The 24,552-nt window shown below is 31.5% G+C and overlaps 1 protein-coding gene across 1 annotated transcript; it reads left to right on the top strand.

The window, feature by feature from the left end:
- Positions 1 to 556: 556 nt before the first annotated feature.
- Positions 557 to 23,863, top strand: LOC145317467 (uncharacterized). Its single transcript, XM_080158562.1, has 3 exons — positions 557 to 640; positions 17,436 to 18,217; positions 22,713 to 23,863. Exons 1-3 carry the CDS (start codon positions 614 to 616, stop codon positions 22,819 to 22,821), a joined length of 918 nt encoding a protein of 305 aa, XP_080014688.1. The 5' UTR covers positions 557 to 613; the 3' UTR covers positions 22,822 to 23,863.
- The last annotated feature ends 689 nt before the right edge of the window (positions 23,864 to 24,552 follow it).

Below are 24,552 nucleotides of genomic sequence, written 5' to 3'. Positions count from 1 at the left end.
AATCACTGTGATAAAAATCTTCCCTAAAATGTTTATGAGATCCTAAAGGACAAAGATTAAAAATATTACCAATTTATATAATAGGATATAAAGATGATAAAGAAGACAATTAATGGTGTCATTTGTTGTTTTAAACTATAATAATAAAGATATTTCACATGCGTCTACAAATTACACGCAGCAAAACACTCAGACAAAGGGTGAACATACCATCATAATAATAAACAGACATACAAATACTTGAGCGCCACGCAGGGACGAAGGGGACATTGGGCTGTTTATTACACTAGTCTCCAAAGTCTTATTATATGTAACGTTTTCATATTCGTTAGATTATCAACTTTGGGAACTTTTATTGAATTTTGATTGGTTGGTTCATTTATCTTGGTCTCCAAACGTTTCAACCACTATTTTTAATATACATAAGGGGTAATATTGTGTATCATCATTGGGAGTGTAAATCAATTTACCGGCCATTGTGTAATCCCTCTAGATCCGTGAGCGCGACGGCACTGGTATGTGAGCTAACACCACATATGGTTGGTTAAGTGAAGCTTCAGTACTGAGATAACAGCCAACCCCCCTCCACCATCCCTTCCTTACATTGATCAACATGCTGCTATATACACCGATTTTATTGGTACTTTTTTATTTATTTTTGTATTTTTAACATTTATCATTTAATGACAGTCAATAACGAAATTCTAAATTTGGTGAAATGTGTTTTATTTAAAAGTGTATAATCATATTTTATGATATATGATAAAAATGGTGAAAATATCATATAAAAATAATGAATTAATTCTATATCATTAATGTTTAAGTCTTTTTTAATATTTTGGGTTTCTCTTAGTGTAAATGTTATGTTAAAACTAGAAAAATAATGTCCATAAAAAGCACAGTAATAAGAACAGTTTTTATTTTTTTCTCGAGATTTATTGTAAAAAAATATGATTTTTGCATTAGATGAATAGATTTTAAGGATTTTTTACTTTAAAATCTTTAGATCATTAGATTACGTAGTAACAAACTATTTAGCCTATTTATAAAATAGCTTCGCCGCTGCTAGTAATATAAGTTCATTTTTTGCAGGGAGGGAGGAGACATTTGACTGTAAATAACACTAGCGCCAAAAGTTTTATTGTTACATTTTCCTATTCACTGGCTCAAAAACGTAGGATATGTCTATTAAATTTGAATAGGTTGGTTCCAACCTATTAGTGTTCAAACATTTTAACCAATAATTTGAATTTACAGAAGGGGTAATAGTGTTTGAGGATGTATATCTATTTTTAGTCCATTGTCTTATCCTTTAAGATCCCTTTGTATTGGACTTCAATACGTCTTGAAATCAACGCTATATTACTTCAAAAATACAAAAAAAAACTATTTTATTTTAGCTTTTAAACGTAATAAATGTGTTTTAATGTAATTGCAATAAAATCTAAATATGTGCAAAAAAATAGTTAAATTTTTGTATATATTCAAAAATGGCAATAAAATATTAAATAATTAGTTAATGAAGCATACTATTATACATTAATATGATATTTGAAATGCTTCTTACTGTCTAGTTTTATTTGCCTTTCAAGATAATCCGCAAAATCCTTTTTTTTTGTGAGTGGATTAACAATAACAAACCATGCACCCTTAACAACAGTTTCAATTATTAGTTTATAAGAATAAGATCTCAGAAAGCGCTTACTGAATGGTCTATTATTTTCAGCGAATCTTTGTAATAGTCAAATGAAGATTTATACTTTAAAAACATAAGTAAACCCCTTCGATTTGAATAAGTACCCCCTCCCCCACTTATTTAGAAGTCAATCTACTAAAAGTAATTGTAATGCTGATATGTTAGGTTTTATGAGTTTCAAAAAACATCCCTAGAAATAAACAAGTATTATGGGAAGGGGGCAGGGGTTCTTACAGAGATTATTAAAGTGATTTTACCAATGGTACTGTAAAGTCTTCCTTAAACTTTCAAACCCCCTTTGGAAGTTTTTACCCCTTCCTCGTGACTAATATCTTTGCTCGAAACTGAGACAACTTTGAATTTTTATCCAGAATAGGATGAAGATCATATTTTCTGTATACCTCTTGTTGTAGTTTTTTGTTTCTCTTAATCCTACCAGAAAATTATTACGGGCGTGCCCGCCGCAAGATCGGCTGTGGCTGCATTTAATTTATAAAATTGGATTGGGCAAGGCTTTGGATTTTTTGCTACGTTAAAAGTATTGGCTCGGCTGATAATTGATTGATTACTGGTTGTTATAAATAAAGATTGTCCAAAAAAGGCAAGCGGGTGCGCGTGTTTCTCTAGCCTAATGGTGCGGCTGCCGATCCCTGTATTGTTTTTTAATTAAGCAAACTATAAATATGTATTCTTTTCTTTGCAATATTACAATTAAAGACCCCTAAGGATGATTAACCCGGCACGATATTAAATATGGCTGCAGTTTTTATTATCAAATCACGGTTTCTGAACTCATGGTGGTCCTACAAACTTACTAAAATTTGATGTACACTCCAAATGATGATGCACAAAATTAACCCTTCTATAGTTTACAATTAGTTGTTGGACACTCAACTTAATGAACCAACCTATCAAAATTCAAAATAGTACCCAAAGTTATTGAGCCAACAAATAAGAAAACGTTATAATAAAACTTTGGGGAACAGTGTAATAAATAGCCCAATATCCCCTCCCTCCCTGTTGTGAAAAAGTTTTCAGTCCTTTTGTCAATTTTACTTTGGTCGAGTTAATTATTCTATAATCTTATGTCTGCTATACAAGATAGTGGAACTTTTTACCTAAAAATTTACTTCATTATGCCCTATTTACTTGGTCTCTGTCTGTTATCCCTGGTCTGTTCATTTGTCATTATAGTAAATTTTGTAATTTATTAACTTCGCTAATTGTGTATGTTGTCATCCTTGTTTCTTTGAATATTTATCTAGATATTGCAAAAATGATAGTTGATGTTTTTATTGAAGCCAATTTAAAAACGATGTAACAATGATAACAATAAAATTATAGTCATTGCCACAATTCATTTCATTAAAAAAAAACGACTTATGAATAGCGATAATTAATATGATTATGGAGTATAGTTCAATTAAGGGTTCAATTGAGGTACCCTACAAAATTTAAATTTTTAAAAGCGAAGCTTTTCTATAATTAGGGTCGGTCCGTCCGTACGTCCGTCCGAGATAGATAGCTTTTATTCGTTAATTCAGGCATGTTAAAATTGTCCTATCAATTTTAAACTTTGCATGAAGATTCCTGTTGTAGTTAGGTACGATTTAGAAAGCGTAGCAACTCTATAATCATTACCAGAATGTCCGTATGTCCATTTTAAACATGTTGATTTTTCTACTTTTTTAACAACAAATTTTTATGTGATCTAATTATCCGTTTGATCTGATTTTTGGTCTATTGATTCCTGGGACAACAAAGAACAATATTATAAGCGAATAATCAAGTCCTAAAAATGGAAGTATGTCCATAAACATTATCCTGTATCAAGCAGTTTTTCAACAAATTTACTTACAATTTTGCTTCAACTCTTGTACTTTTATATTCTGATTATTCAGTTTAGACACTATACAAGTGTTAATGTCTGTTTGTCCTACCGTTTCAGTGCTTCGCTTTTATGGATGTTGTCATCCTTGTTACCTTGTGATTTGGGGGAAAAATAAGCATCTAAAGCCTTTTTTAAAACTTCTTTCATTCCTCTAAGACCAGTTTTTGCAGGGAAGAAGTGGACATTGTGCATATTATTACACTAGTTCCCAAAGTTGTGTTATATTGTTTTCTTGTTGGCTTACAAACCTTGGGTACTTTTATTCAAACTTGATTGGTTTGTTCCTTAGTTGAGTGTCTAAACTTTTCAACCTTTTGATTGTTATCTACAGGAAGGGGTAATTTTGTGTATTATAATTAGGAAGGTTCATCAATTTATCGGCCATTGTCTTGTCCCTTTATATCTCTGGGTTTTTCGCTTATTGATTTCTACCTTTTTGTGATAATAGTTATAAAATTTATGATTTGATGACATCAAACGGTATAAAAAAACGTTTATATAATAACTATATTTCATTGCAATAATTGGTATCAATAAATTTTAGCTTTTTACTATTTAAAATTAAATTTATAGACCTTTGACAATTTTACTTATTAAGTAATAAATAACGGTATATTCTTACATCAGTTATTTTGAGGGAAGGATAGCTGTAGCCGCCAATAATTTAATAACCCCTAGCTTCCGCATCTAAACATCAGCCACAAACTGCGGCAGATAGCGGCAGTTTGGTTAACATTTATGACACTTGCAAAAGTCTAAAATCTTTAGCTGCAAACAAGACAAGTCGCATTTTCCAAAGTGAAGCTTTTCTATAATTCGGGTCGGTCCGTCTGTTTGTGAATTTATACATGTTAGAAACGATTTATAACTTTGCATGATGATTTCTAAAACAGTTAGGCATGATTCAGAAAGCGTAGCAACTCTATAATCGTTACCAGAATGTCTGTACGTTTATTTAAAACATGTTAATTTTTAACTTTTTTGACAAAAAATTTTATGGTATTATTATCCTATTCATCTGTTTTCAATCCGCACCCGGCCGCAATCAATAAAAACTGTCTCAGATCTTTGCTTTTATCTTTCTTTCTGTTGATTGAGAAACTATAAGAATTGATTATTGTTATTAATGTGTTATGAACAGGATATAAACCAAGCATTATTAGTTTCACAGCAGCCAATAAATATACAACAAGGAACATTTCATTCATATGTAGATACATTAGTTTTATGTACGGATTATATTTTTTAAAGAATGAAAAATGTTTAAGTATTTTATTCTAAAAAAATACTACGTAATTTCTTTAAAACTTAAAAATAGATTTAACAAGGAAGAGGGGACATTAAGTTATTAATTACACTAGTACCAAAATATTTTTAACGTTATCTCCTAATCGATCAAAACTCTGGGTACTTTTATAAGATTTTTATTGGTTAATTCATAATTTATATAAGGGGTAATTATGCTTATCAACATTGAGGTTGTATATCAATTTATCGCCCATTGTCTTATCCCTTTGGATCCCTGATTTCAACTAAAGCCTTAAAACTTAAGTTTATTTAATAGCAAAACATAATTATATCAATGATAAATATTGCTAAGTACTTTTGGGAAGAAAAAACAATATTTAATGATCCTCAAAGTGATTTTAAAGTTTATATAGGTGTAACTCTAAACATTTTTCTCGTATTCATTCGAAACCGATTAATATCCGGTGTATTAGAACCGGATCTCATCCATAAGAAAAATCATCGTATTATATCCAGTTTTCTACGAATATAAAAATGTACAATCATAAGATTAAAACCAGTTTTTTAGACCGTGCCTTCGGCATCTCGGGTTGATAAAAAAAACTGGTTTTAATCTTATAATTGTACATTTTATATCCGCGGAAAGCTGTTTATAGTACGATGCGAGAAATAACTATTATTTATTTCAATCAAAGAATCAAATAAAGAAAGATTTATTATTGTTTATTTGATTGAATGAACCCAAAAGATAGCAGTATCATGTTAAAATCACAATGAAAATTTTGTTCATAATTCTTATGTAATACATAAAAGAAACAGAGGTGGATTCTTTAAAAAAATTTGCCGCACTAATCGGTTAGTTGGGCAAAATTGTTTATGAAAAAAATCCTCCAAAATCACTTTAAAAATCTACAAAAATTAAATAAAATCATAGAAGGGTTATTAACATAAGATTTTATTTAATTTTTGTAGCTTTTTAATGTGATTTTGGAGGATTTTTCTCGAAAACAATTTTGCCCCACTAACCGATTAGTGGGGTAAATTTTTTTTAAGAATCCACCTTAGGATGCCTTGGCTATCTGTATGTGTGTTTGTAGCGAAAGATCTTGCTATCCAGTGATTTGAAATGGTTTAGTTTAGGCCCAGCTAAGGTTTTAAAACTGTTTTGGGGGAGAAATAGCCCCTAAAAGAAAACAAGGGGGTATATTTCTCTAATCTAGTTCAATGTTGCTGGTTCAGTATTTTTATGAAGTAAGAGAACGTGTGTGTGTCTGTCTGTGTTTTTATATCTAGGGTTAAGCGAAGACACTAGAGAGGTTTTGCATTGCTGGGGACCCCCCCCCCCCCTACCACCTTCTGTACGTACCTATGATATATTAGTATATTAGTCGTGTTTTAAAATATCAACAACAAATAACAGCTAGACAAAATTATCTAGGGAGAACCTAATCATCTGATTATATTATAACAAAGATGACAACATCCATATAAGCGGAGCTCTGAAACGGTAGGACAAACGAATACTGTTTAAAGGACATACTTGCATTTATAGGACTTGAATATAGAGATGCTTGGCGTATAATATTGTACTTTGTTTTCCCTTAAATCAGTATTCCAAAAAATTTTGTCAAAAAAGTTAAAAATCAACATGACTGAAATGCGCGTACTTGCATTCTGGTAACAATTATAAAGTAAGCACGATTACTAAATACCACCTCACTGTTATAGGGATCACCACGCAAAGTTTGAAATCGATAGGATAATTCTAACAAGTCTAAATTAACTTAAAACTCTAACCGTTACGGACGGACAAACGGACGGAAGAACCGACCCTAATTATAGAAAAGCTTCGATTTTATCAAGTAAAAACTAACTGATAATAGTCAAAGGTTAGACGTGTGTCACCATGCCTCATTATTTTTGGCAATTTAACAAAGGAAAATCAACATTTTATGGGTTATTTTGGGTAACAATAACATAATTTATTTCATACAAGGGCAATCCGGGAGGGAGGGCATATTAGGCCGATTATTACAAGAGTCCTCAAAGTTTTATTATACCGCTTTCTTATTCGTTTGCTCAATAACTTTGGGAACAATTATTGAAATTTGATTGGTTGGTTCATCAAGTTAAGTTTCCAAATTCTTTTAAACACTAATTGTAATCTTCAAAAGGGGTAATTTTGTATATCATCATTGTGAATGTACATCCATTTTCGGTCATTGTCTTATCCCTTTATATCCCTAACAGGCACTACACTTTAAAACAGGATGTAACGGATAACAAGATCTATTTATTTATTTATTATTTTATTTTTTGAGGTGTGGCATAATTTTTGTTTGTAATGCTAAAGATTTTTGAATAACTTTCAAGAAAAGTCAATGTTAGTCAGTTAAACCTCACATTGGTATAGGGTAGGTCATATCCTCTATCCATTCGGGCACTCTGTAAAAAAAGACCATATAAAAGCTAATACAATAGTTTAAATAATATATATTGACAGTTGTTTGCAGATAAGAACATGAGAAATCATGTAGAGGCCCTTAAATACACGGATTTATGCTTTAATTATACATATTTTCTTTTTCGTGGACAATATTTATAAAACTATACAATATTTTTTTTTTAATTATGATTCAGATTAAATCTAGCTATATTTGAAAGAGTTGATTTTAAACGCTCGAAGTCAATCTCCATAAATTTGCGAGTATTATAAAATTTGCAATAATTGTATTAGATAATGATTTTTATATAGTAGACAGTAAGCTTTATCTAATTAATTATTTTGTAAGTAATTCCCCCCCCCCCCCCCCCTACACTCTATCTTTATAAGTTGTTCTGCTTGATAAAGTTTGCAATTGAAAGGAAATACAGAAATTAGATAATTTTGCTTCTTGTTGCACATCATTTTTTTTTTTTTTATTTTTCTCTGCAAAGCCGCCAACCGACGTAATATGTTTTAGAGCGGCTCAGTTGCGGCTGTGGATTACTTTATATAAAAGAGTGGCTCGGCGGCTAGGAATTTGATAATAAATAAACGGATGCAATTTTAAGTAATTATAGGCGGTTTTCTTAAATTACATCTAGACAACAAACAATTTTTTTGTGCTTATTTGACGCTAAAAATAATTTTAAGTGAAAGAACAATATGACAAAAAAAAATGATAAAGTTAAATTTTTTGTTAACTATATTAAAAACAAACTTTGATTTGAAACTAAAAGTTTAAATTCCCATTAGTACATTTAGTATACACTAGGGCTAGGGTAGTAGCGTTTCCAAAAAAAACTAAAAAAAACTTCCCGGGACTTACAAGAAGCTTCACTGTAAATATGAGAGCCATATCGGTCGGTAAGCAGTTAAAGAGACATTTTGGTACATTTTCACACATACACACACAGTCAAGCATCCTATTACTTTTATATAATGATTATTGTTTTATATTTCAAGAAATGACAAATGATTTTCTGTATTTGAAACTAAAGTAGATCATCATTATTGAGATATTTTGTACATATTTTTCCTTTATGAAGTTCAAATTTGGTAATAAAAGTACTTCATATGGGAAAAATGAGTAGCGTTTTTTTTAGGCTTTAAGTGTCCGCTAGTCTGTTATTACTGGTCACTTACTCAAGTAAAAAATATAACCAAAAAATTCGTAAAGCCTAGATTTGTTTACTTTAGGATAACTCTTAAACATTATACTGTAATGGACATGGGTATAATCAGGGATCTAAAGGGATAAGACAATAGTCGATAAGTTGATTTACATCCCGAATAATAATACACAAAATTACAACTTACGTAGATTACAATTAGTAGTTGAAATTATTGGACACTTAACTTAATTAACCAACAAATCAAATTTCTACAAAAGTCCAAAAAGTTGTTAAACCATCAAATAAGAAAACGTTATTTAAAAACTTTGGGGACTAGAGTAATAAACAGCCCATTGTCCCCTCTCTCTCTCTGGATATAATCGTGCTTGGTTAGAAGATAAAACTAACTTTTTTTCTTCTAAAAAATGTCACAGGAAAAGAGGAAGTCAGGAGTTATCTCATTTTTCTATTTTTTTTCCTCTTGCTTAACCTCGCTCCCCCCCCCCCTCTCGTCTCCTTTTCTCACACCTTTTAGTAAATGGATTAAGGTATTTATTTATCTAAGATGGATCAAAAGTTTAGGTGCACATAATAATAGCAAAAGTGTGTGTGTGTGTGTGCATGTTCGATGCAAACCAAAACGAAAAGATAGCACCATAGAAAAATTGTCATATAGAAAACCTTTGCACGTTCATTGAATGTTAAAAATATCGTTGTTTATTATTAAGCTTGACTTGATAAAGAGGCAAAACACAAATATACAAATTGTTATTTCAAGGGCTTTGTAGCTACATTTTTTTGGCGGCTGGCATAAGGCAGCAAAATATTTTTATGTTAGCAAATGGAAAAAGCTGGTTGCCTAACTAGCCCTAGAACAATGCTATCAATAAGGCAACTAAATTTAGAGGCAGCTTGGATTACAATATCGTCGGTCGACCCATTGCTTTTTTGCTACTGTTTTTCTATATTATTATTATTCTAAGCCACAAAGCAAATAGAGAAAAATATGTTGGAAAGGTCATTCAAAGTGTAAGATATCTATTAACATTAGATGGATAAGCTGGGGTTAGGCACTGCTCACAACAAGGGACATTTTATATCAAAAATATTTATTTATATTATTGTTGTTCATTATATAGGCAGAATGCATTGTTTTTCTGGATTTTAATGTTCATATTATAGAAAAATTGTTAGGGTAAACAATACGAATTAAGAATTAATCCGATTTCAGAATGAAAATAATATTTGAAACGGAGTGAAAAAGAAGGCAATTTATTCTTTTTTATGTATTTAAAAGAAGCTTATCAAATTTATCAAAAAAATATTTTAGCATTGCATTTTAAATAGATTTTTACATTTTATGACATTTTTAAATATTTTTTTAAAAATTGTAAGTTATTATTTTTTTAATTGCACAAAAAAATAAGAAAGGTAGATATACTTTGTGAGAACAGTACTTAAATATAGAGTAGCTATGCTACTAAAAATAAAAATATGAACCTCAATATGTTGTTGTTTTTAGGTCATATAGTAGTAAAACAATAATTCCGACAAAGTAAAGGTTGTATAATCTGGATGTAGAGCCATATATCCTATGTAATAAAGTAGCTGGATGTCTCTCTGTCTGTTTTGGAAGATATTCAACCATTGCAATTCTTTTGATTTATTTATAGGGGGAGAATAGGTCAACCCTTGAGAGTTTACCTACTTTCCTTTTGATTTTATAATTTGAATACACCTAAACTCCATAATAAGTTGATGGTAGACGGGTTGAACCCCTACCGGCGATTCTAAGATGCCCCTTTATGCTAGGGGCATAGCCGAAAGATAATATTACAAATACACCTATTATAAAAATTACAAGATCATCGATAAAGCTACATGTTCATTGTTCACATGACTTATAATATATTTCTATATATGTAGAAATTACAATTAAAACGAAAAATAGCAAATAAGAAGAAATGGGAATATAGCAGATGTCCCCCAAAATAAGTATGACTATCTAACACAGAGGCCTTATATAAAAACATAGGTCTACCTAATATTTATTAAAATTGTGTGTCTGTTTCGAACGGACACTTGTTTATAAAATTGAATAGAACGCCATTTGTTTCAATCCAATTTGCCCAAATTGGTTTGATTTTAAAGTAATTACGACAGCCACATTTTTTGTTTGTTGCAAAGCTGCTCTATAATTCTCATTTGATGTATGTAATAGACAATGTATTCTAACACAATCCAATACAAGGTGTAAAGAATTCTTTAGTGTTTATATTTTTCATTGCAGCTAAGCCCCTAGAGGTCCCATTTTCAATTTTAGTTTTAAAATTATTTGGGGGTGTAATTTTTTTCTAGGGGCGATATCATTTAAGGGCTGATGGTACACTCCCCCCAAAAAGTTATAAACCTTCTCAGGACCCATGAGAAGCTATATTGTATGGGAGAACCATTTTGGTTCAGCGGTTAGCGAAATCCTTTAGTACAGACAGTCAGATACACAGACATACAGAAACACAGATAGACATCCTGGTACTTTTATTTAAGGATTAGAAGAATGAAAAAAAAAGACATTTCCCGTTTAAATTTAATATTCCATTTTGACTTAAATTGTCATACCTAAATATTCTTTATGTCTCATAATTTTCCTTTTATATTGCCTCTATTTTGGCGCGTATTTGTTCTTGTTATTTAGTTCTGCGCTATTTTTTAACATTGAACTTGAATATAATAACAGTATATTAAAATAATCATATTTCTAAAAACAGTAAATGATACAAATATTCATAAAACAATATGTACTAAACATTTTTAAAAAGCTTATTGTTTGGTCAAAAAAAATTTTTATTATTGTCTTTAGATTTAAAAAGAGGCTGTTTAATTTCAGAGAGGGAGGGGACATTGGACTGTAAATTATTCTAGGACCCAGAGAACTTTAGGGATAAGACAATGGACGTTAAACTGATATTGAATCTTAATGTTGATAAACACAAATTAACTCTTCCGTTGTTTAATATTATGGTACAAAAATTTGGATACTGTTAGTTTGACCCCAACCAACAAATATTTACTAAAAGTACCCAAAGTTTTTAAGTCATCGTAAAATTAATGGTGCAGCATTGTCAAGCTTTTAATATTTGAAATGAAAAACAAACAGTAAACTGTAATGCAGAAATTCTAAGTACTTATTAATAAGTAAATTCTCCTTAATTAAGTGTTATAGTAAGAAAGAAACTGTTGAAATACTTTTTTTAAGAAGCTTTTTATAGTTCCTATAAAAATGACGTCATAATAGCCTACCATTGGTCAATTAAAATGTATACTGGCGTGCCATTGGCAATTTAGTCTTTGTATTGGCCTATCATAGGTCATTTGTATTGTCATTTTTTTAGCCACTAACTAAGAGCGACCGTTGGACAGTCGGATTATAGAAAAGTCGTGTTACTAAAAAACGGACCGATGGACTCACGGACATACAAGGTGAATTATAGAGTAGCTGTGTTATAAAAAAAAACAGTTATGAAAAAAGGTTTACGAGTTTAAGAATTTAATTATTCCAAGAATGTGATGCAAAATTATCTCCTTACCGTGCAATATTTATGTAGTTTCTTGTGTAAAATTATTTACAAGCATCTGCGTTAGTTTTTTTTTTTTATTTTAAAATACATTTTTATCATACTTTACATTACATGCGGTATATTATACACTAGAGGCTGCGTCCCTAGAATCTAAAAGCTGTGTATGCAAAAAAAAAAAAAGCAGAATGGACTAGAAAAATAGCGTAAAATGATTCTAAGACCTTAATCTTAAATAAAATAGCATGAAACCACCATGGGACCTATGTGAAGCTTACCTAAAATAGAGAGCCGAAATGGTTTAGTAGTTATTAAGATCTTAAGCTTCAGAAAAAAATTCCTTACTACTTTATATAAAAGTATTATAAGAAAAAGAGATGTATATTGTCAATTTAAAATGGCTTAAAATTTTTTTTGGAAAATTTAAATAATGGGCTTGTAAGTAAATAAGAAAAATATTTTTTTTTCTTTACATAAAAATCTTAATGTGAATAACAAATTGAATATTTTTTTATCCGAAATAACTATTTTTTAATCAAAAATATATCGATGAACAAGGATGACCACATCCATAAGTAGCAAAGCACAAACATTTACTCTATAATTCACTTTATCCGCTTGTCGCTCCATAATACTTATATGTATGTTGTTATCCTTGTTTTAATGTTATTTGATAAATGAATATGTTAATAATTTGCATACATCATTGCACAAAACTCACAAAATTGCATTGTTAATTTTTTAAAAAGTAATCTCATTGTTTATTTAAGTATTTGTAACATATGTCTGTTATTAGCAAGTAATTGTATAAATAGCAAATTTAGAAAATCTAAATTAAGCTTTGAAATAGATTAATTAACTTACAATCAATATGAACTTCCATTGACTTTAGTTATGTTTCACTATAAAATAAAAAAATACAGTGCGAAAGGGTTGAATAGCGGATGTCCACACTCCGTGGACCCTGTGCCGACTTTTAATTGGGTCTTTTAATATCAGCATTGTAAATAGTAACACAGCCAAGTAGCTATTAAAGAGCAGAAAGCAATTTGCTAGCAGACGAAAAAGGTTACCCAAGACCGGGTCCAGGTAGTAGTCTGGGTTATACATCTATACTTATGCATTTATTATTACACTGTTGAAAAGAAATAATTTTACTAGAGAAGTTACTCTAAGAAGTTGTACTTTGTCTTATAAAATTTTATTTTTATCTTTGTCAATTTTTTGTTTATTTGTGTGTGGGGGGTTGTGAGTGGTTGTGTGTGTGTGTTTAATAAATGTTTCTAACTATTTAGTCTTCAAACTTGTAGCATATCTTTTGACTCAAAAGTCTTCAGAATTTGAAATATTATTTCATCTTTTTACAACAATCTTGTTTAATTAAATAAGTTTTCACAAAAGTTTAACATTTTTGTTCATTCTACTGGAATGAAAAATTAAAGTTTTTTCTTTTGCTCCTCTTGTTAAAAGCGAGGCTTTTCTAAAATTAGGGTTGGTCTGAATGTCCGGACGGCTCTGGCTTCACATAACTGTCATTATATAGATTTCTTAAAATGTTATTTTAGTAGCTGACAAAATTGAAGAGTAAAGATGGATTATGGATTTGTTAAACCAGCTTCCGAAAAACATCCATACAACCCCCCCTCCAATTTTGCTTACACCCCTAAAAATATTTCTTATACTTTTTGTTCTCTGTATGTACCTTGTGTAATGAATTCCTAAAACTTAATAAATAACCGGACCAAACTTGAAAGAAAACATCACAAATTTATTATATTAAAAACAATTAAAAAAGAAGGGTGGGAGGGTAATCAATTAGTTCATTTGAAAATTTTGGATTTTGTTAGGCAACCTCTTTGATGGACAATAAACAATATGCTATGCCATGTATCTCCCTGACACTTGTATACATAAATTTTCTTGACACAGCCATTGTTTCTTGGCAAATTTACTCTAAATGCTGTAAAAAATGTTGAAAATTGTGCCACTTTTCTAGAAATTTAGGTTCATTATCATGTGCTTTAACCATGTGAACAATTCCTGGTTACTTTTGTTTGTGTTTTCATTACAAGAATTAGATTTTTTGATGCAGCGAATTTTTTAAAAGAAAATTTATTTTAATTTGGTCACTGAATTAAGTCATACAAAGAAAGATTTTAAAGTTTACACTTTAAAATGATTTATACAAGTAAAATATAATTTTCTATTCTTAAAATAAAGCAAAGATAAAATTTCACAAAAAAAATGTGTACTGTTTCTATTATAACATGAAAGATTTTTTCCTTCTCTAAGGAAAAATTTGTGAAAGGGCTATTAAAGAAAATTTTTTTTTTGTTGGAATAATTGTAATAATTTTCACTGATTTCCAACCCTAGCTGTGGTCGTGGGAGAGTATTTTACTAGGATTATCATACAAGTGTGTCATCACTACCCCATATCATCATATACTATTCGAAAATGTTCACAATATCAAATAGAAGCTTTTCGTAGGGCCAAAAAAAAATTACTTCATACTGGCCTACCATTGGTCAAATAAAATGTTTACTGGCTTGCCATTAGTAATTTAGTCTGGAACCCAGTAAAAGTTCCAGATTGATTATGACGTAAAAAAAAATAATTAGCCAATGAGAGGCCACTACAAATTTTACCATTGGTCAATAATGGCCTTTCATTGGCTAATTTTTTTTACGTCATAATCAGTCCGACACTATTACTGGGTTCTTTAGTCTGTGTACGTATTAGACTCTCATTGGTCTTTTGTAATGTATGACGTCATTTTTTTCTAGACACTATAAAGATCTTCTACCAAATAGAATAAAGAGGTTTTGAACAACGAGGGGGACGTTATTTAAAATGAACAGTTGCGGTTTCGATGATTTAATACTATGATACATTTGGCGCATGTGATGATACACCTTTTCATCTAATAACCTTCAAATCAACATTTGCTACACACATTTATTGGTGAACAATCAATTCTGCAAGGATTCTACGTTTCCAGGGATTTAAAGGGATAGGACAATGGCCGATAACTTGATAAAATAATTTCTACTGTAGATTACAATTAGTGGTTGAAACGTTTGGACACTCAACTTAATAAATCAACCAATCAAAATTTAATAAAAGTCCCCAAAGTTGGTAGCCAACGTATAAGAAAACGTTATTACAAAACTTTTGGGGACTAGTGTAATAATTAGCCCATTTTCCCCTTTCTTTGGGATTTTGCTTTTCTAACTTCTGTTAGAGAAAATTTAGTGATTATTGAAATACTATTTTTGATGTTTTTATTATAAATTTAAGTAGTAAGTTGTAAAAGATACAAAAATTACAAATGTGACTCTCTGTTGGTATGTGTCTTTCTTGGTATATTTCTGTGTTTGTACGTGTCCAAAAGTGTATAAAAATCTGGATAAAAATCTTTGATAGTATATCCTCACTTCCTCTTTACTTTTCACTTACTTACACTTTACTTCCCATGTATTACTTTAGTGCTGAAGCTACTAGTTAACTAAGGTCTGTATGTTTTATAGAGATGTTTTTTACCTTTTTATTTTAATTGGATTAAATTGACTTTCTATCGATATTAAGCATTAAGCTAATTATATCTGCATTTCTTATGGAAACAAGGATGATGTAATTCATAAAATTAAAGCTTTGAAATCAAACGTTTAAACAAATGAATATGAACACTTATAGAGTGAGAAAATTGATAAGCAGAATATTAATTTAAGGGTATAAACAAAACATAATATGGTACTTGCTTACATGTGGTAGACTGGAGCACCGAAACCCCCCCCCCCCGCTTAGTTTTGACAAAAATCAAAAATAAGGGGGGGGTAGTTTTTTAATGTCTGGAAAACGGCAAGGAGGAAAAGTGCTCAGCAAGGCAAAGACTTAACCCCCCCCTTAATTTTGAAGAAAATCAAAAATAAGGGGGGGGGGGGGGGGTAATTTTGCGCAAAATTAAAACCTTTTACTGGCCAAAGTCAATAAATAAGGAAATTATGCCCCAAAACATGAATATCCCTGTAATAAGGTTTCCCCTCTGGTATACTGGATTTACTTGATTTACCTCACTCAACTTTCTGGCGTGTTGTACAGTGAAAAAACTACCCCCCCCCTTATTTTTGATTTTCTTCAAAATTAAGGGGGGGGGGGGGTAAAAACTACCTCCCCCTTATTTTTGATTTTTGTCAAAACTAAGCGGGGGGTTAAAAAACTACCCCCCCCTTATTTTTTATTTTTGTCAAAACTAAGCGGGGGGGGGGGGGGTTTTCGGTGCTCCGGTCTTCACATGTAAGCAAGCACCCATAATATATACAAACTAGTTGCAAAATTGCGTAAATACAGATTTCTATTCAAAGAGATATGCTTTAATTTTGGGTTCGTCTAAACTATTTTAGCTTGTTGTCCAATGAATCGTTGTTACAAAAATCAGATGAGTATGGTATTTATAACATACAAAATTTTTTTTCAAAAATGTTAAAATCAGCATATTTTAAATGAATGATCGGACTTTCGTGTAACGATTATAGAGTTGCTACACTCTCTCTAAGTCGTACCTCACTGTTACAGGAATCACCATCCAAGATTTGAAATTGTGAGGACAATTCTAACATGTCTAAAGTAACAAAAAGATCTTACCAAGACGTGCTCACTGAAAAACTTCGCTTTTTATAAATTCCTCTCTTTTGTATCTATGTAAAATATTAACGATTCTTATCCTCTTTATACTCATATCCATGTCTTTTGTATTTCCCATTGTAAAATATAAAATGTATTAAAGAGCCATATTGCTTGTTAATTGTAGATTGTAACGCATGTACCACCACGTATTGATTACACATTTTAAATATTTATTTCCCAGGGTTTAGCAAAGAATTTATTGTTTTCAAAAAATTGTAATATAAAATCATCTTCGTGTTGTATTTGATTTTCATAACATTTGTTTATCAATATCATTAACCTTTAAGTTTAAAACAAATATTTTAGATTTTTTAAATAGTTGTCTCTTCTTAAGGGATAAAGGGAGAGGAATATGGGGATAGTAAAATCTGTACAATTCGGCGTGTAATTATTGAGAGCAAGTTTATTTTTTTTCTATTATAAATGTATGACTATGTAGTATAGATTTATAACCCAGACAACTACCTGGAACCAGTGTTGGAGACCTTTTTCGTTTGTTAGCAAATTGCTTTCTTTTACAGCGACTTGGCTGTGGTAAAATATCCGACGCTATTAGCTGTTATTCAAAGGCCCAATTGAGTAGTCACAGGGTTCACGGGGTGGGAATATACAGTTATTCCCCCTCTATTTCTTTACTTTAATGTTTCAATTAAGTCAATTCTATTTAATCTAATCGCCAATATTGATCTTTAATGTTTCTTATTTTTCTAATTAAGTAAATTTTTTAATTATTTTGTTTTAGGTTGTATGCAGTATATGGTTACCAAATGTCAACTGTGCCTCCAAGTCTGAAACCCCAGCAGGACCCAACCCTTACCATTCCCCAGCTCCCCCTCCACACCATGTACCAGCTCACCATCCCCCAGCTCACGGGCCTGCCTATCCTCCTCCCACACCAGTGAGCACCTATAGCCCGCCTGTCCATCACGGCGCCCCTGGTTATCCCCCTCACATGATGGTACCACCCAACCATGCGTACGGGTACACACCCGCGCCCCACCCATATGCCCCCCACGGCGGATATGGCTACACCCCAGCGCCTGGTTATCATCATGCTGCCCCCACTCCTGGTGGTTACCACCCTGCTCCCCCACCACATCCATACAAGGAGCCCAAGCCACACTATGATGGTCCCCCCAACTGCAGCAAGAACACCACCAAGAGCTGGTGCCTAGAGGACAGCGAGTACCCCGCCTACGAGATCTCCCACGCAATAGAATACAACTACGCTGGCGTTGCCGCTCTGTACAAGGACGTTCTTGCCAACACAGAGAACAGCGTTGACCGTCTGCTGGAACTTGGCCAGGAGACCTACCTATGCCCATCTAACACCGCTTACGTCACCCCACTGAGGGCCGTAAACGCTGCTGGCAAGTGGAGGATCATTGTGAACGGCGTGAGCGCGCACTACGAGACACTGACCCAGACTGCGCGTGTTGAGGAGTGCACAACACCTGGTGCTCCCTGCCCACTTGTACCTGACTGCTATCAGACTTCATGTAACCAGAAGAATATCTACCACAGGTCATAATTTCGCCATTCAGGGAAACACTTTATAATCCACGTTTTAGTACCAAAGCTACTTTATAATTCACTTTGGCTGTCCGTCCGTGAGTCCTTTCACTAGGCCGTTCGTCATTTGTTCGTCTTTTTTCACAGTAGCTTTTGATGTGTTATTTTAGGTTATTAAGGTTATGTAAATGTTCATGATTGCTTCGCAGGGTTAGAAATAGGAGAAAAGCTACTGTGAAAATACAACGTAACCCGCTACATCATTTTCTTTCCATCATCTGAATATTCTTACTTTTACTTTTTTATGACTTTTCAACATCTGCTATAACTCACTTTGTCTGTTTGTCCATCAATCATTTCCTTTGCTACTTATGGATGACGTCATCCTTGTTGAAGAAATACCACTCTGCTTCCAAATATTTTTTTTCTCCTAAATTCAATTTCTCCTCACAGGAATAAAAAAAATAAGAGCTAGATATAATTATCTAAGATTTATATAGAAAAACTGTAGTTTTTAAGATTTATAATGATGTGAATTAAATGATAAATTGACAAAGAATAAAAATAATTCTTTCAACCACTATGTGAATATTAAGGTGTAAAATTGAAGATATAGATATTTATTTTAAGTCATTAAAAAAAACTTATCTGTAATTAATACTGGTTTGGGAAAAATTGTATTGCTTTTAATTGAACACAGTAATAGTGTCTGACTGATTATGACGTAACAAAAAAAATTAGCAAATGAGAGGCCACTATAAATTTTACCATTGGTCAATAACGGCCTCTCATTGGCTTATTTCTTTTTGTTACGTCATAATCAGTCAGACACTATTACTGTGTTCCTTTTAATTGAAAAAAATGATGTCATACAATACAAATGACCAATGACCAATTTCTGTAGCATATAAAAACCTTCTCTTTTAGAATATCTTTGCTCCTAAATATAAGAGAATGTTTATTATGTAAATGATAAACTAAATTAATTTAAACAAGGATGACAACATTCATAAAAGCGAGGCTCTGAAATCTGGTAGAACAAACAAACATGAACACTTGTAGAGTGTCAAACTTGATAAGCAGATTATTGATTCAAAAGTAGAACAAAATTGTATATAAGCTTGTTGCAAAATTGCGTAAATACAGGATTCTGTTTAAGGACATACTTAAATTTTGGGACTGTATTACAGAGATGGGTCGCTTAAACTTTAGTACCTTGTTGTACTAAGAATCATTGTTATAAAAATCAGATGAATAGAATAAACACTCTCTAGATCGTACGTATAGGAATCACAAAAGAAAGTCTGAAATCGATAGAACAATTTTAACACGCCTAAATTATTAAAAAGAGCTAGCCGTTACGTACGTATAGATCCTAATTATAGAAAAGCTTCGCTTTAAAGAATGACTATGAATTATAATATTTTGCAAGCAATGACAAAGAGTATTTATGTGATTCTTTATATAAAATTAGATGAAATTATTTAAAACAAGGATTCAAGCATTCATAATAGCGAAGCTTTTAGTAAAAATTAAAAGCTGTGCAGAATATTTATTTGTGATGCTGTCATAAATTAGATCCGGAAGGGAGAAAATATTGGACAGTACTCATTAATCACGTTTTCTTCGTTGGCTTCAAAACTTCGAGTTCTTCTATTAAATTTTGATTGGTTGGTTCATTAAGTTGAATGTCCAAATGTTTCAACCAATAGATCTATCTAATATAATCTACAGAAGAGGTAAATTTGTTTATTGGCATTAGAAGCTTCCATCAATTTATCGTCCATTGTCTTATCCATTAAGATTCTTGTATAGAAAACATTTCATACAAACCTTAAGACCTACCATTCCCTCCATATAGAAAAGTTTTGCATATAACAATTGTATCTTGTATTTATTTAATTACACGGATATTACACCATTACTCTTATTATAATAATTACTGAAATTAAATTACCTATTGTTTTATTGTTGTAATGGTAAATCTGTAAGTATTTCCAGGGATCTAATTCTAAAGAGATAAGAGAATGGCCGATAAATTGATGTACATCCCAATGATGACACACAAAATAACAATCAAACCAAATTATTGAACCAACCAATCAAAATTCAATAGAAGTTTCCAAAGTTTGTAAGCCAACTAATAATAAAACATTTTTATAAAACTGTGAACTTTGGGGACTAGTGTAATAAACAGCCAAATATCCCCCTCCTCCCTGAAGTATTTCCCTTTTTAATGTAGATCTTCAAACAGTAGCGTGCTCAGGGTTTTGACAAGGGGGATGCGTGAAGCGCATTCGAAAACTTTAACATTCCCCTAAAAATTTTTACACCCCCCTTAAACCCAAATCGAAGGTGGGGGGGAGCTTAAGAATGGTGTAATACAGGCCACAAGAGGGGTGTAATTTTATTGTAAGGGGGATTATTTTATTGAAAAATCCCCTACTTAACGCCTCTGCCATGAATCTTTATATACTTGTCCACTCACTTTCCACTAACTTAGAGCTATATTCGTTAAGGCTTCTAAATTATATTGAATATTTATTGCCTTGTTACTCTACATGTTCAAGTCTGTTTTGTTCAGATTTACTATTATGAAGGTTGTCATCCTTGTTTACATAATTTTTAGATGTTCAATGTACTACATGTTATACTTAGATCTTATATTTTTATTTGACCATAAAATGAAAGCAGAAATATTTGTAGGAGTGCACTGACAGCATTTTAAAATATTTAGATTAAGGTTTGTAAGTTGTAAGTTGAAAGAAATGTTAAAGTAACGGCTCGGCAGCCGCTGCTGTGTTCAGTATCCAAACAACTGTGTTCAGTAACCACTGCAGTCGAGCAAATTTTTTCAATCCACAACTGGCAGCCTAAAAACATGGGACAGTGGAAAGTGTCATGTGTGACGTCATACAAATACGAGATGAGAGATGAAGGAAACCCCTAAAAAAGTGATGGATAATAGGCATTTTTTTATTACGTCACACATGACACTTTCCTGCAAAATATAAACTTGTCCACCAAAACATAAAATCATAAATGGTTGTATGACGTCCATAACCAATAGAATGACCGCTATCATTTATCAATGTGCGGCTGTTGACCCTTGGTTGAAGGTTTAAAGAGAATGATATTATCTGTTAACTAAGCTACATCAAAGTCTTGTAGAAAAAAAGTGCAATAGTTAGTTGTACAACTTTTTTGCAAATTCTCTTAGTTCTTTCTATCTCCCTATTACTCTCTTTCTGTTTTTATCATTTCTCTAGATTTCTACATATCTCTCTCTCTCTCTCTCTCTCTCTCTCTCTCTTTGGTAGGGGATATCTTCACCAAAAAAATGAGCAACTTTCAACCTTAATTAGCAGCCGAGAAAATCACGGTCAAACAAAGAACTCTACAATTTTCTAGTAAACTTAATCCACCAACACCAAAGTTTCAATTTAATTCATATTGTAGAAAACAATAGATGTATATGGATCTTTTACCAGATTTTTGTAAAGTGAAATTCGCAGCAGGCCAAATTAACGAAACCCACCATCCACCCCCTTTACCCAATCCCCTCCTATTGGATGAACGAACTGGCCAATAAACGTTTTCTACTTTAGCAACCTAAATTGACAACATTTTTTCACTTGTCATGGTATCCACGTATATTCTACATCCATTTAGACAATCACTCTAATAAGTACATTAAAGCTTTTAATCTGATAAAATGTTATAAACTTTAAACAATTGAAATTTGGTTTATGATGACAATGCGATGATATATATAAAATATATTTATTTTCGCTTAGTCATTATAAATATTAATGAAAAGATAAGTAAATTCATTTTAATCATAAAAATAATGAAAATCTTTGTACCTTAGAAAAATTATAACGACGTATAAAATATTTTTTTTTAAAGAGTGGTATTTATCTGTCAAGTAATTAAAAAGAGATTTTAGTACAAACAGACAGACACACATAAAGATATTCTATTACTTTTAATTAAAGTTTGATAGAACATAGGAAAAATTGCCTTAAAAGTTCATTTTTACTGACTTGACGCGATGTTGGAACGTAAATGTCTTAATTATAGAAATATTGAATTAATTTGAAAACAACTTTTTTCGTTTTGTTCACAGTTTTACAAATGTTATTTTCTTGGTTTTAAAATTGTGTAGGCTAAGTCATGTATTGGCGTATTTATCAACCAAAGGGTATACCTAACTTTTATATGATTTCGCTTAAAGTTGAGAATTTGTTTTTATTCTAACCTATAATTTTATTTTAGAGTAAAACAATTAAGGGGGAGGGGTTAAATAACTGTATATCCCCATTCCGAGGACCCTGTGCAGACTTTCAACTGGGTCTGTGAAAATCAACCAATAGCTTCGGGGATATTAACACAGCCAAGTCGCTATAAAAGATCAGAAAGCATTTTATATAGAAAAAGGTCCCCAACAGGGGGATTCATGTAAATGTCTGGTTATACATCTATATTTAGAGATTTATTATTTCAGATTCCTTGTGTACGATCCCTATGATCACTACTTCCCCTTCGCCATGGACGTGTTCAAGCTGCCCGCCTCATGCGCCTGTGTCAACGGACCCTATGTCGAGAGTCACTAAGAAAATTCCTTTTTCAGCATGGCTCGAAACCGATCAATATCCGCGGGATTAGAACTAGTTCCGACCCATACTGAAAAATCATGTATCGTATTGTATTATAGACAACTTCCCAAGGATAATAAAATAAAAATCATAAATTAATACCAGTTTTTACCCCTGTGGGCTAACAAAACAGGTTTTTACCTTACAATTTTTCATTTTATTATCCGCGGTAAGATGTCTATAATACGATGCGATTAATAACTATTCTTCATAAATATCTTAGTTAATATATGCAGTACAAATGTACAGAACTGCCTGTAAATTAGTATTCAAACAGTTTTTTAAAAGTAGAAATATCCTTAAAAATTACAGGAATCCCCAATTTTTATTTTCAAGCACATGATAAAAATTCCAAAATGGAGGAAACGGATGGCATTATTTATGAAATGTGATATAAAGAAATTAAATTATAATTATAATTTATAGAATTAGATTGTTTAGCTAGAATATTTAAATTTTCTATTAGGTTTTTCTTTTAAGGTGTAATATTTAAAATGATAATGTAAAAGCTTTTTTAGCTTTACATATAAAAGTTCCGTTCCAAAATTTATTTATTACAATTTAAAATATTAGCCTTTTAGCATTAAATTAAATTTATTAAAATGTAATATTATATTCTAGTCTTTTAAATAATTGAACCTCACATTTAAAGTAAAACAATATGATTTTTATTTTAGAGTATTTCAATGATTATTTTATGAAAATTTGGAGGAAAAAATATTTTTTCTTAAATTATTACATCCAATCACTGAAATTTCTCTTTAATAAAGACATAAAGTTAACACATAATCATTATTTTTGTCGCTTTAGTAAAGGTATCACAAAATAACATCAACAAAGACGACAGAAAGAAACGACGACATCTAGAAAAATCAACGATATAGAAGAAGAAAATCTACAGAAATTTACTGGTAAAGATTTGGTTGTAGAAATCTCAGTACTCACAACAACTCGCACCACTTCTTTATTTAATTTATGAAATAAAAATATATAAAAATAATTGATATTGATTTTTTTAGTAATTCTACAATTATTGTGCGTTGGTGTCTCAATTACGCTGATACGTATTTCGATTTTACTTCCACAATGATATTTAGGTGCGAACAAGGACATCCAAACTTTTTATTGGGAGGGGGGGGGGGTAAATGAAGGTTTAATAATGTTTTTTTGGGCGTTGTAATTTAATTGGTTTGGTAAGGGGCATAAAACCCCTTTACCCCTCCCCCCCCCCTTGGACTTTAATGATTACAGCAGAAAATAGTCATTCTACAGAGAAATAAACTAGGAATAAAATATCCTTTCCATATAGAAATATTTTCTGTTATAATCAGTTCAAGGTAGCCTTGCAGGTTTAGTCTCCGTAGGTTTAGAAATAGAATAAAATGACCCAAGCGTAAATCTTTATTTTATAAATAAAGGTACTAAGAAAGAGAGGGAATGTCTGATTGAGCCAATAGGAGAATCGCATCGGAATTTACATTGGATCTCATTGGTTGAAATTATGTACACATTTTCCTACGAAGGCATGTTTTTTTTCATTTCATACATACATAAAAGTCAGCTGTTAACAGTATATTTTCTTAGTAGAAAGCTTTGCGGAATCAGAATTAATTGCCCAAAAATTTCGTTTACAATTTGAAAGCTTGAAACAAAGTTGGATTCTTAAAAAAAAGTTAGGCTGGCAACTCG

This window comes from Acartia tonsa, chromosome 4 (genome assembly GCF_053477335.1).
Source record: "Acartia tonsa isolate MP-2025a chromosome 4, ASM5347733v1, whole genome shotgun sequence".
Classification (NCBI taxonomy): domain Eukaryota; kingdom Metazoa; phylum Arthropoda; class Copepoda; order Calanoida; family Acartiidae; genus Acartia; species Acartia tonsa.
The sequence above is the reverse complement of the archived record's forward strand: the minus strand, read 5'-3'. Positions and strand labels throughout refer to the sequence as shown.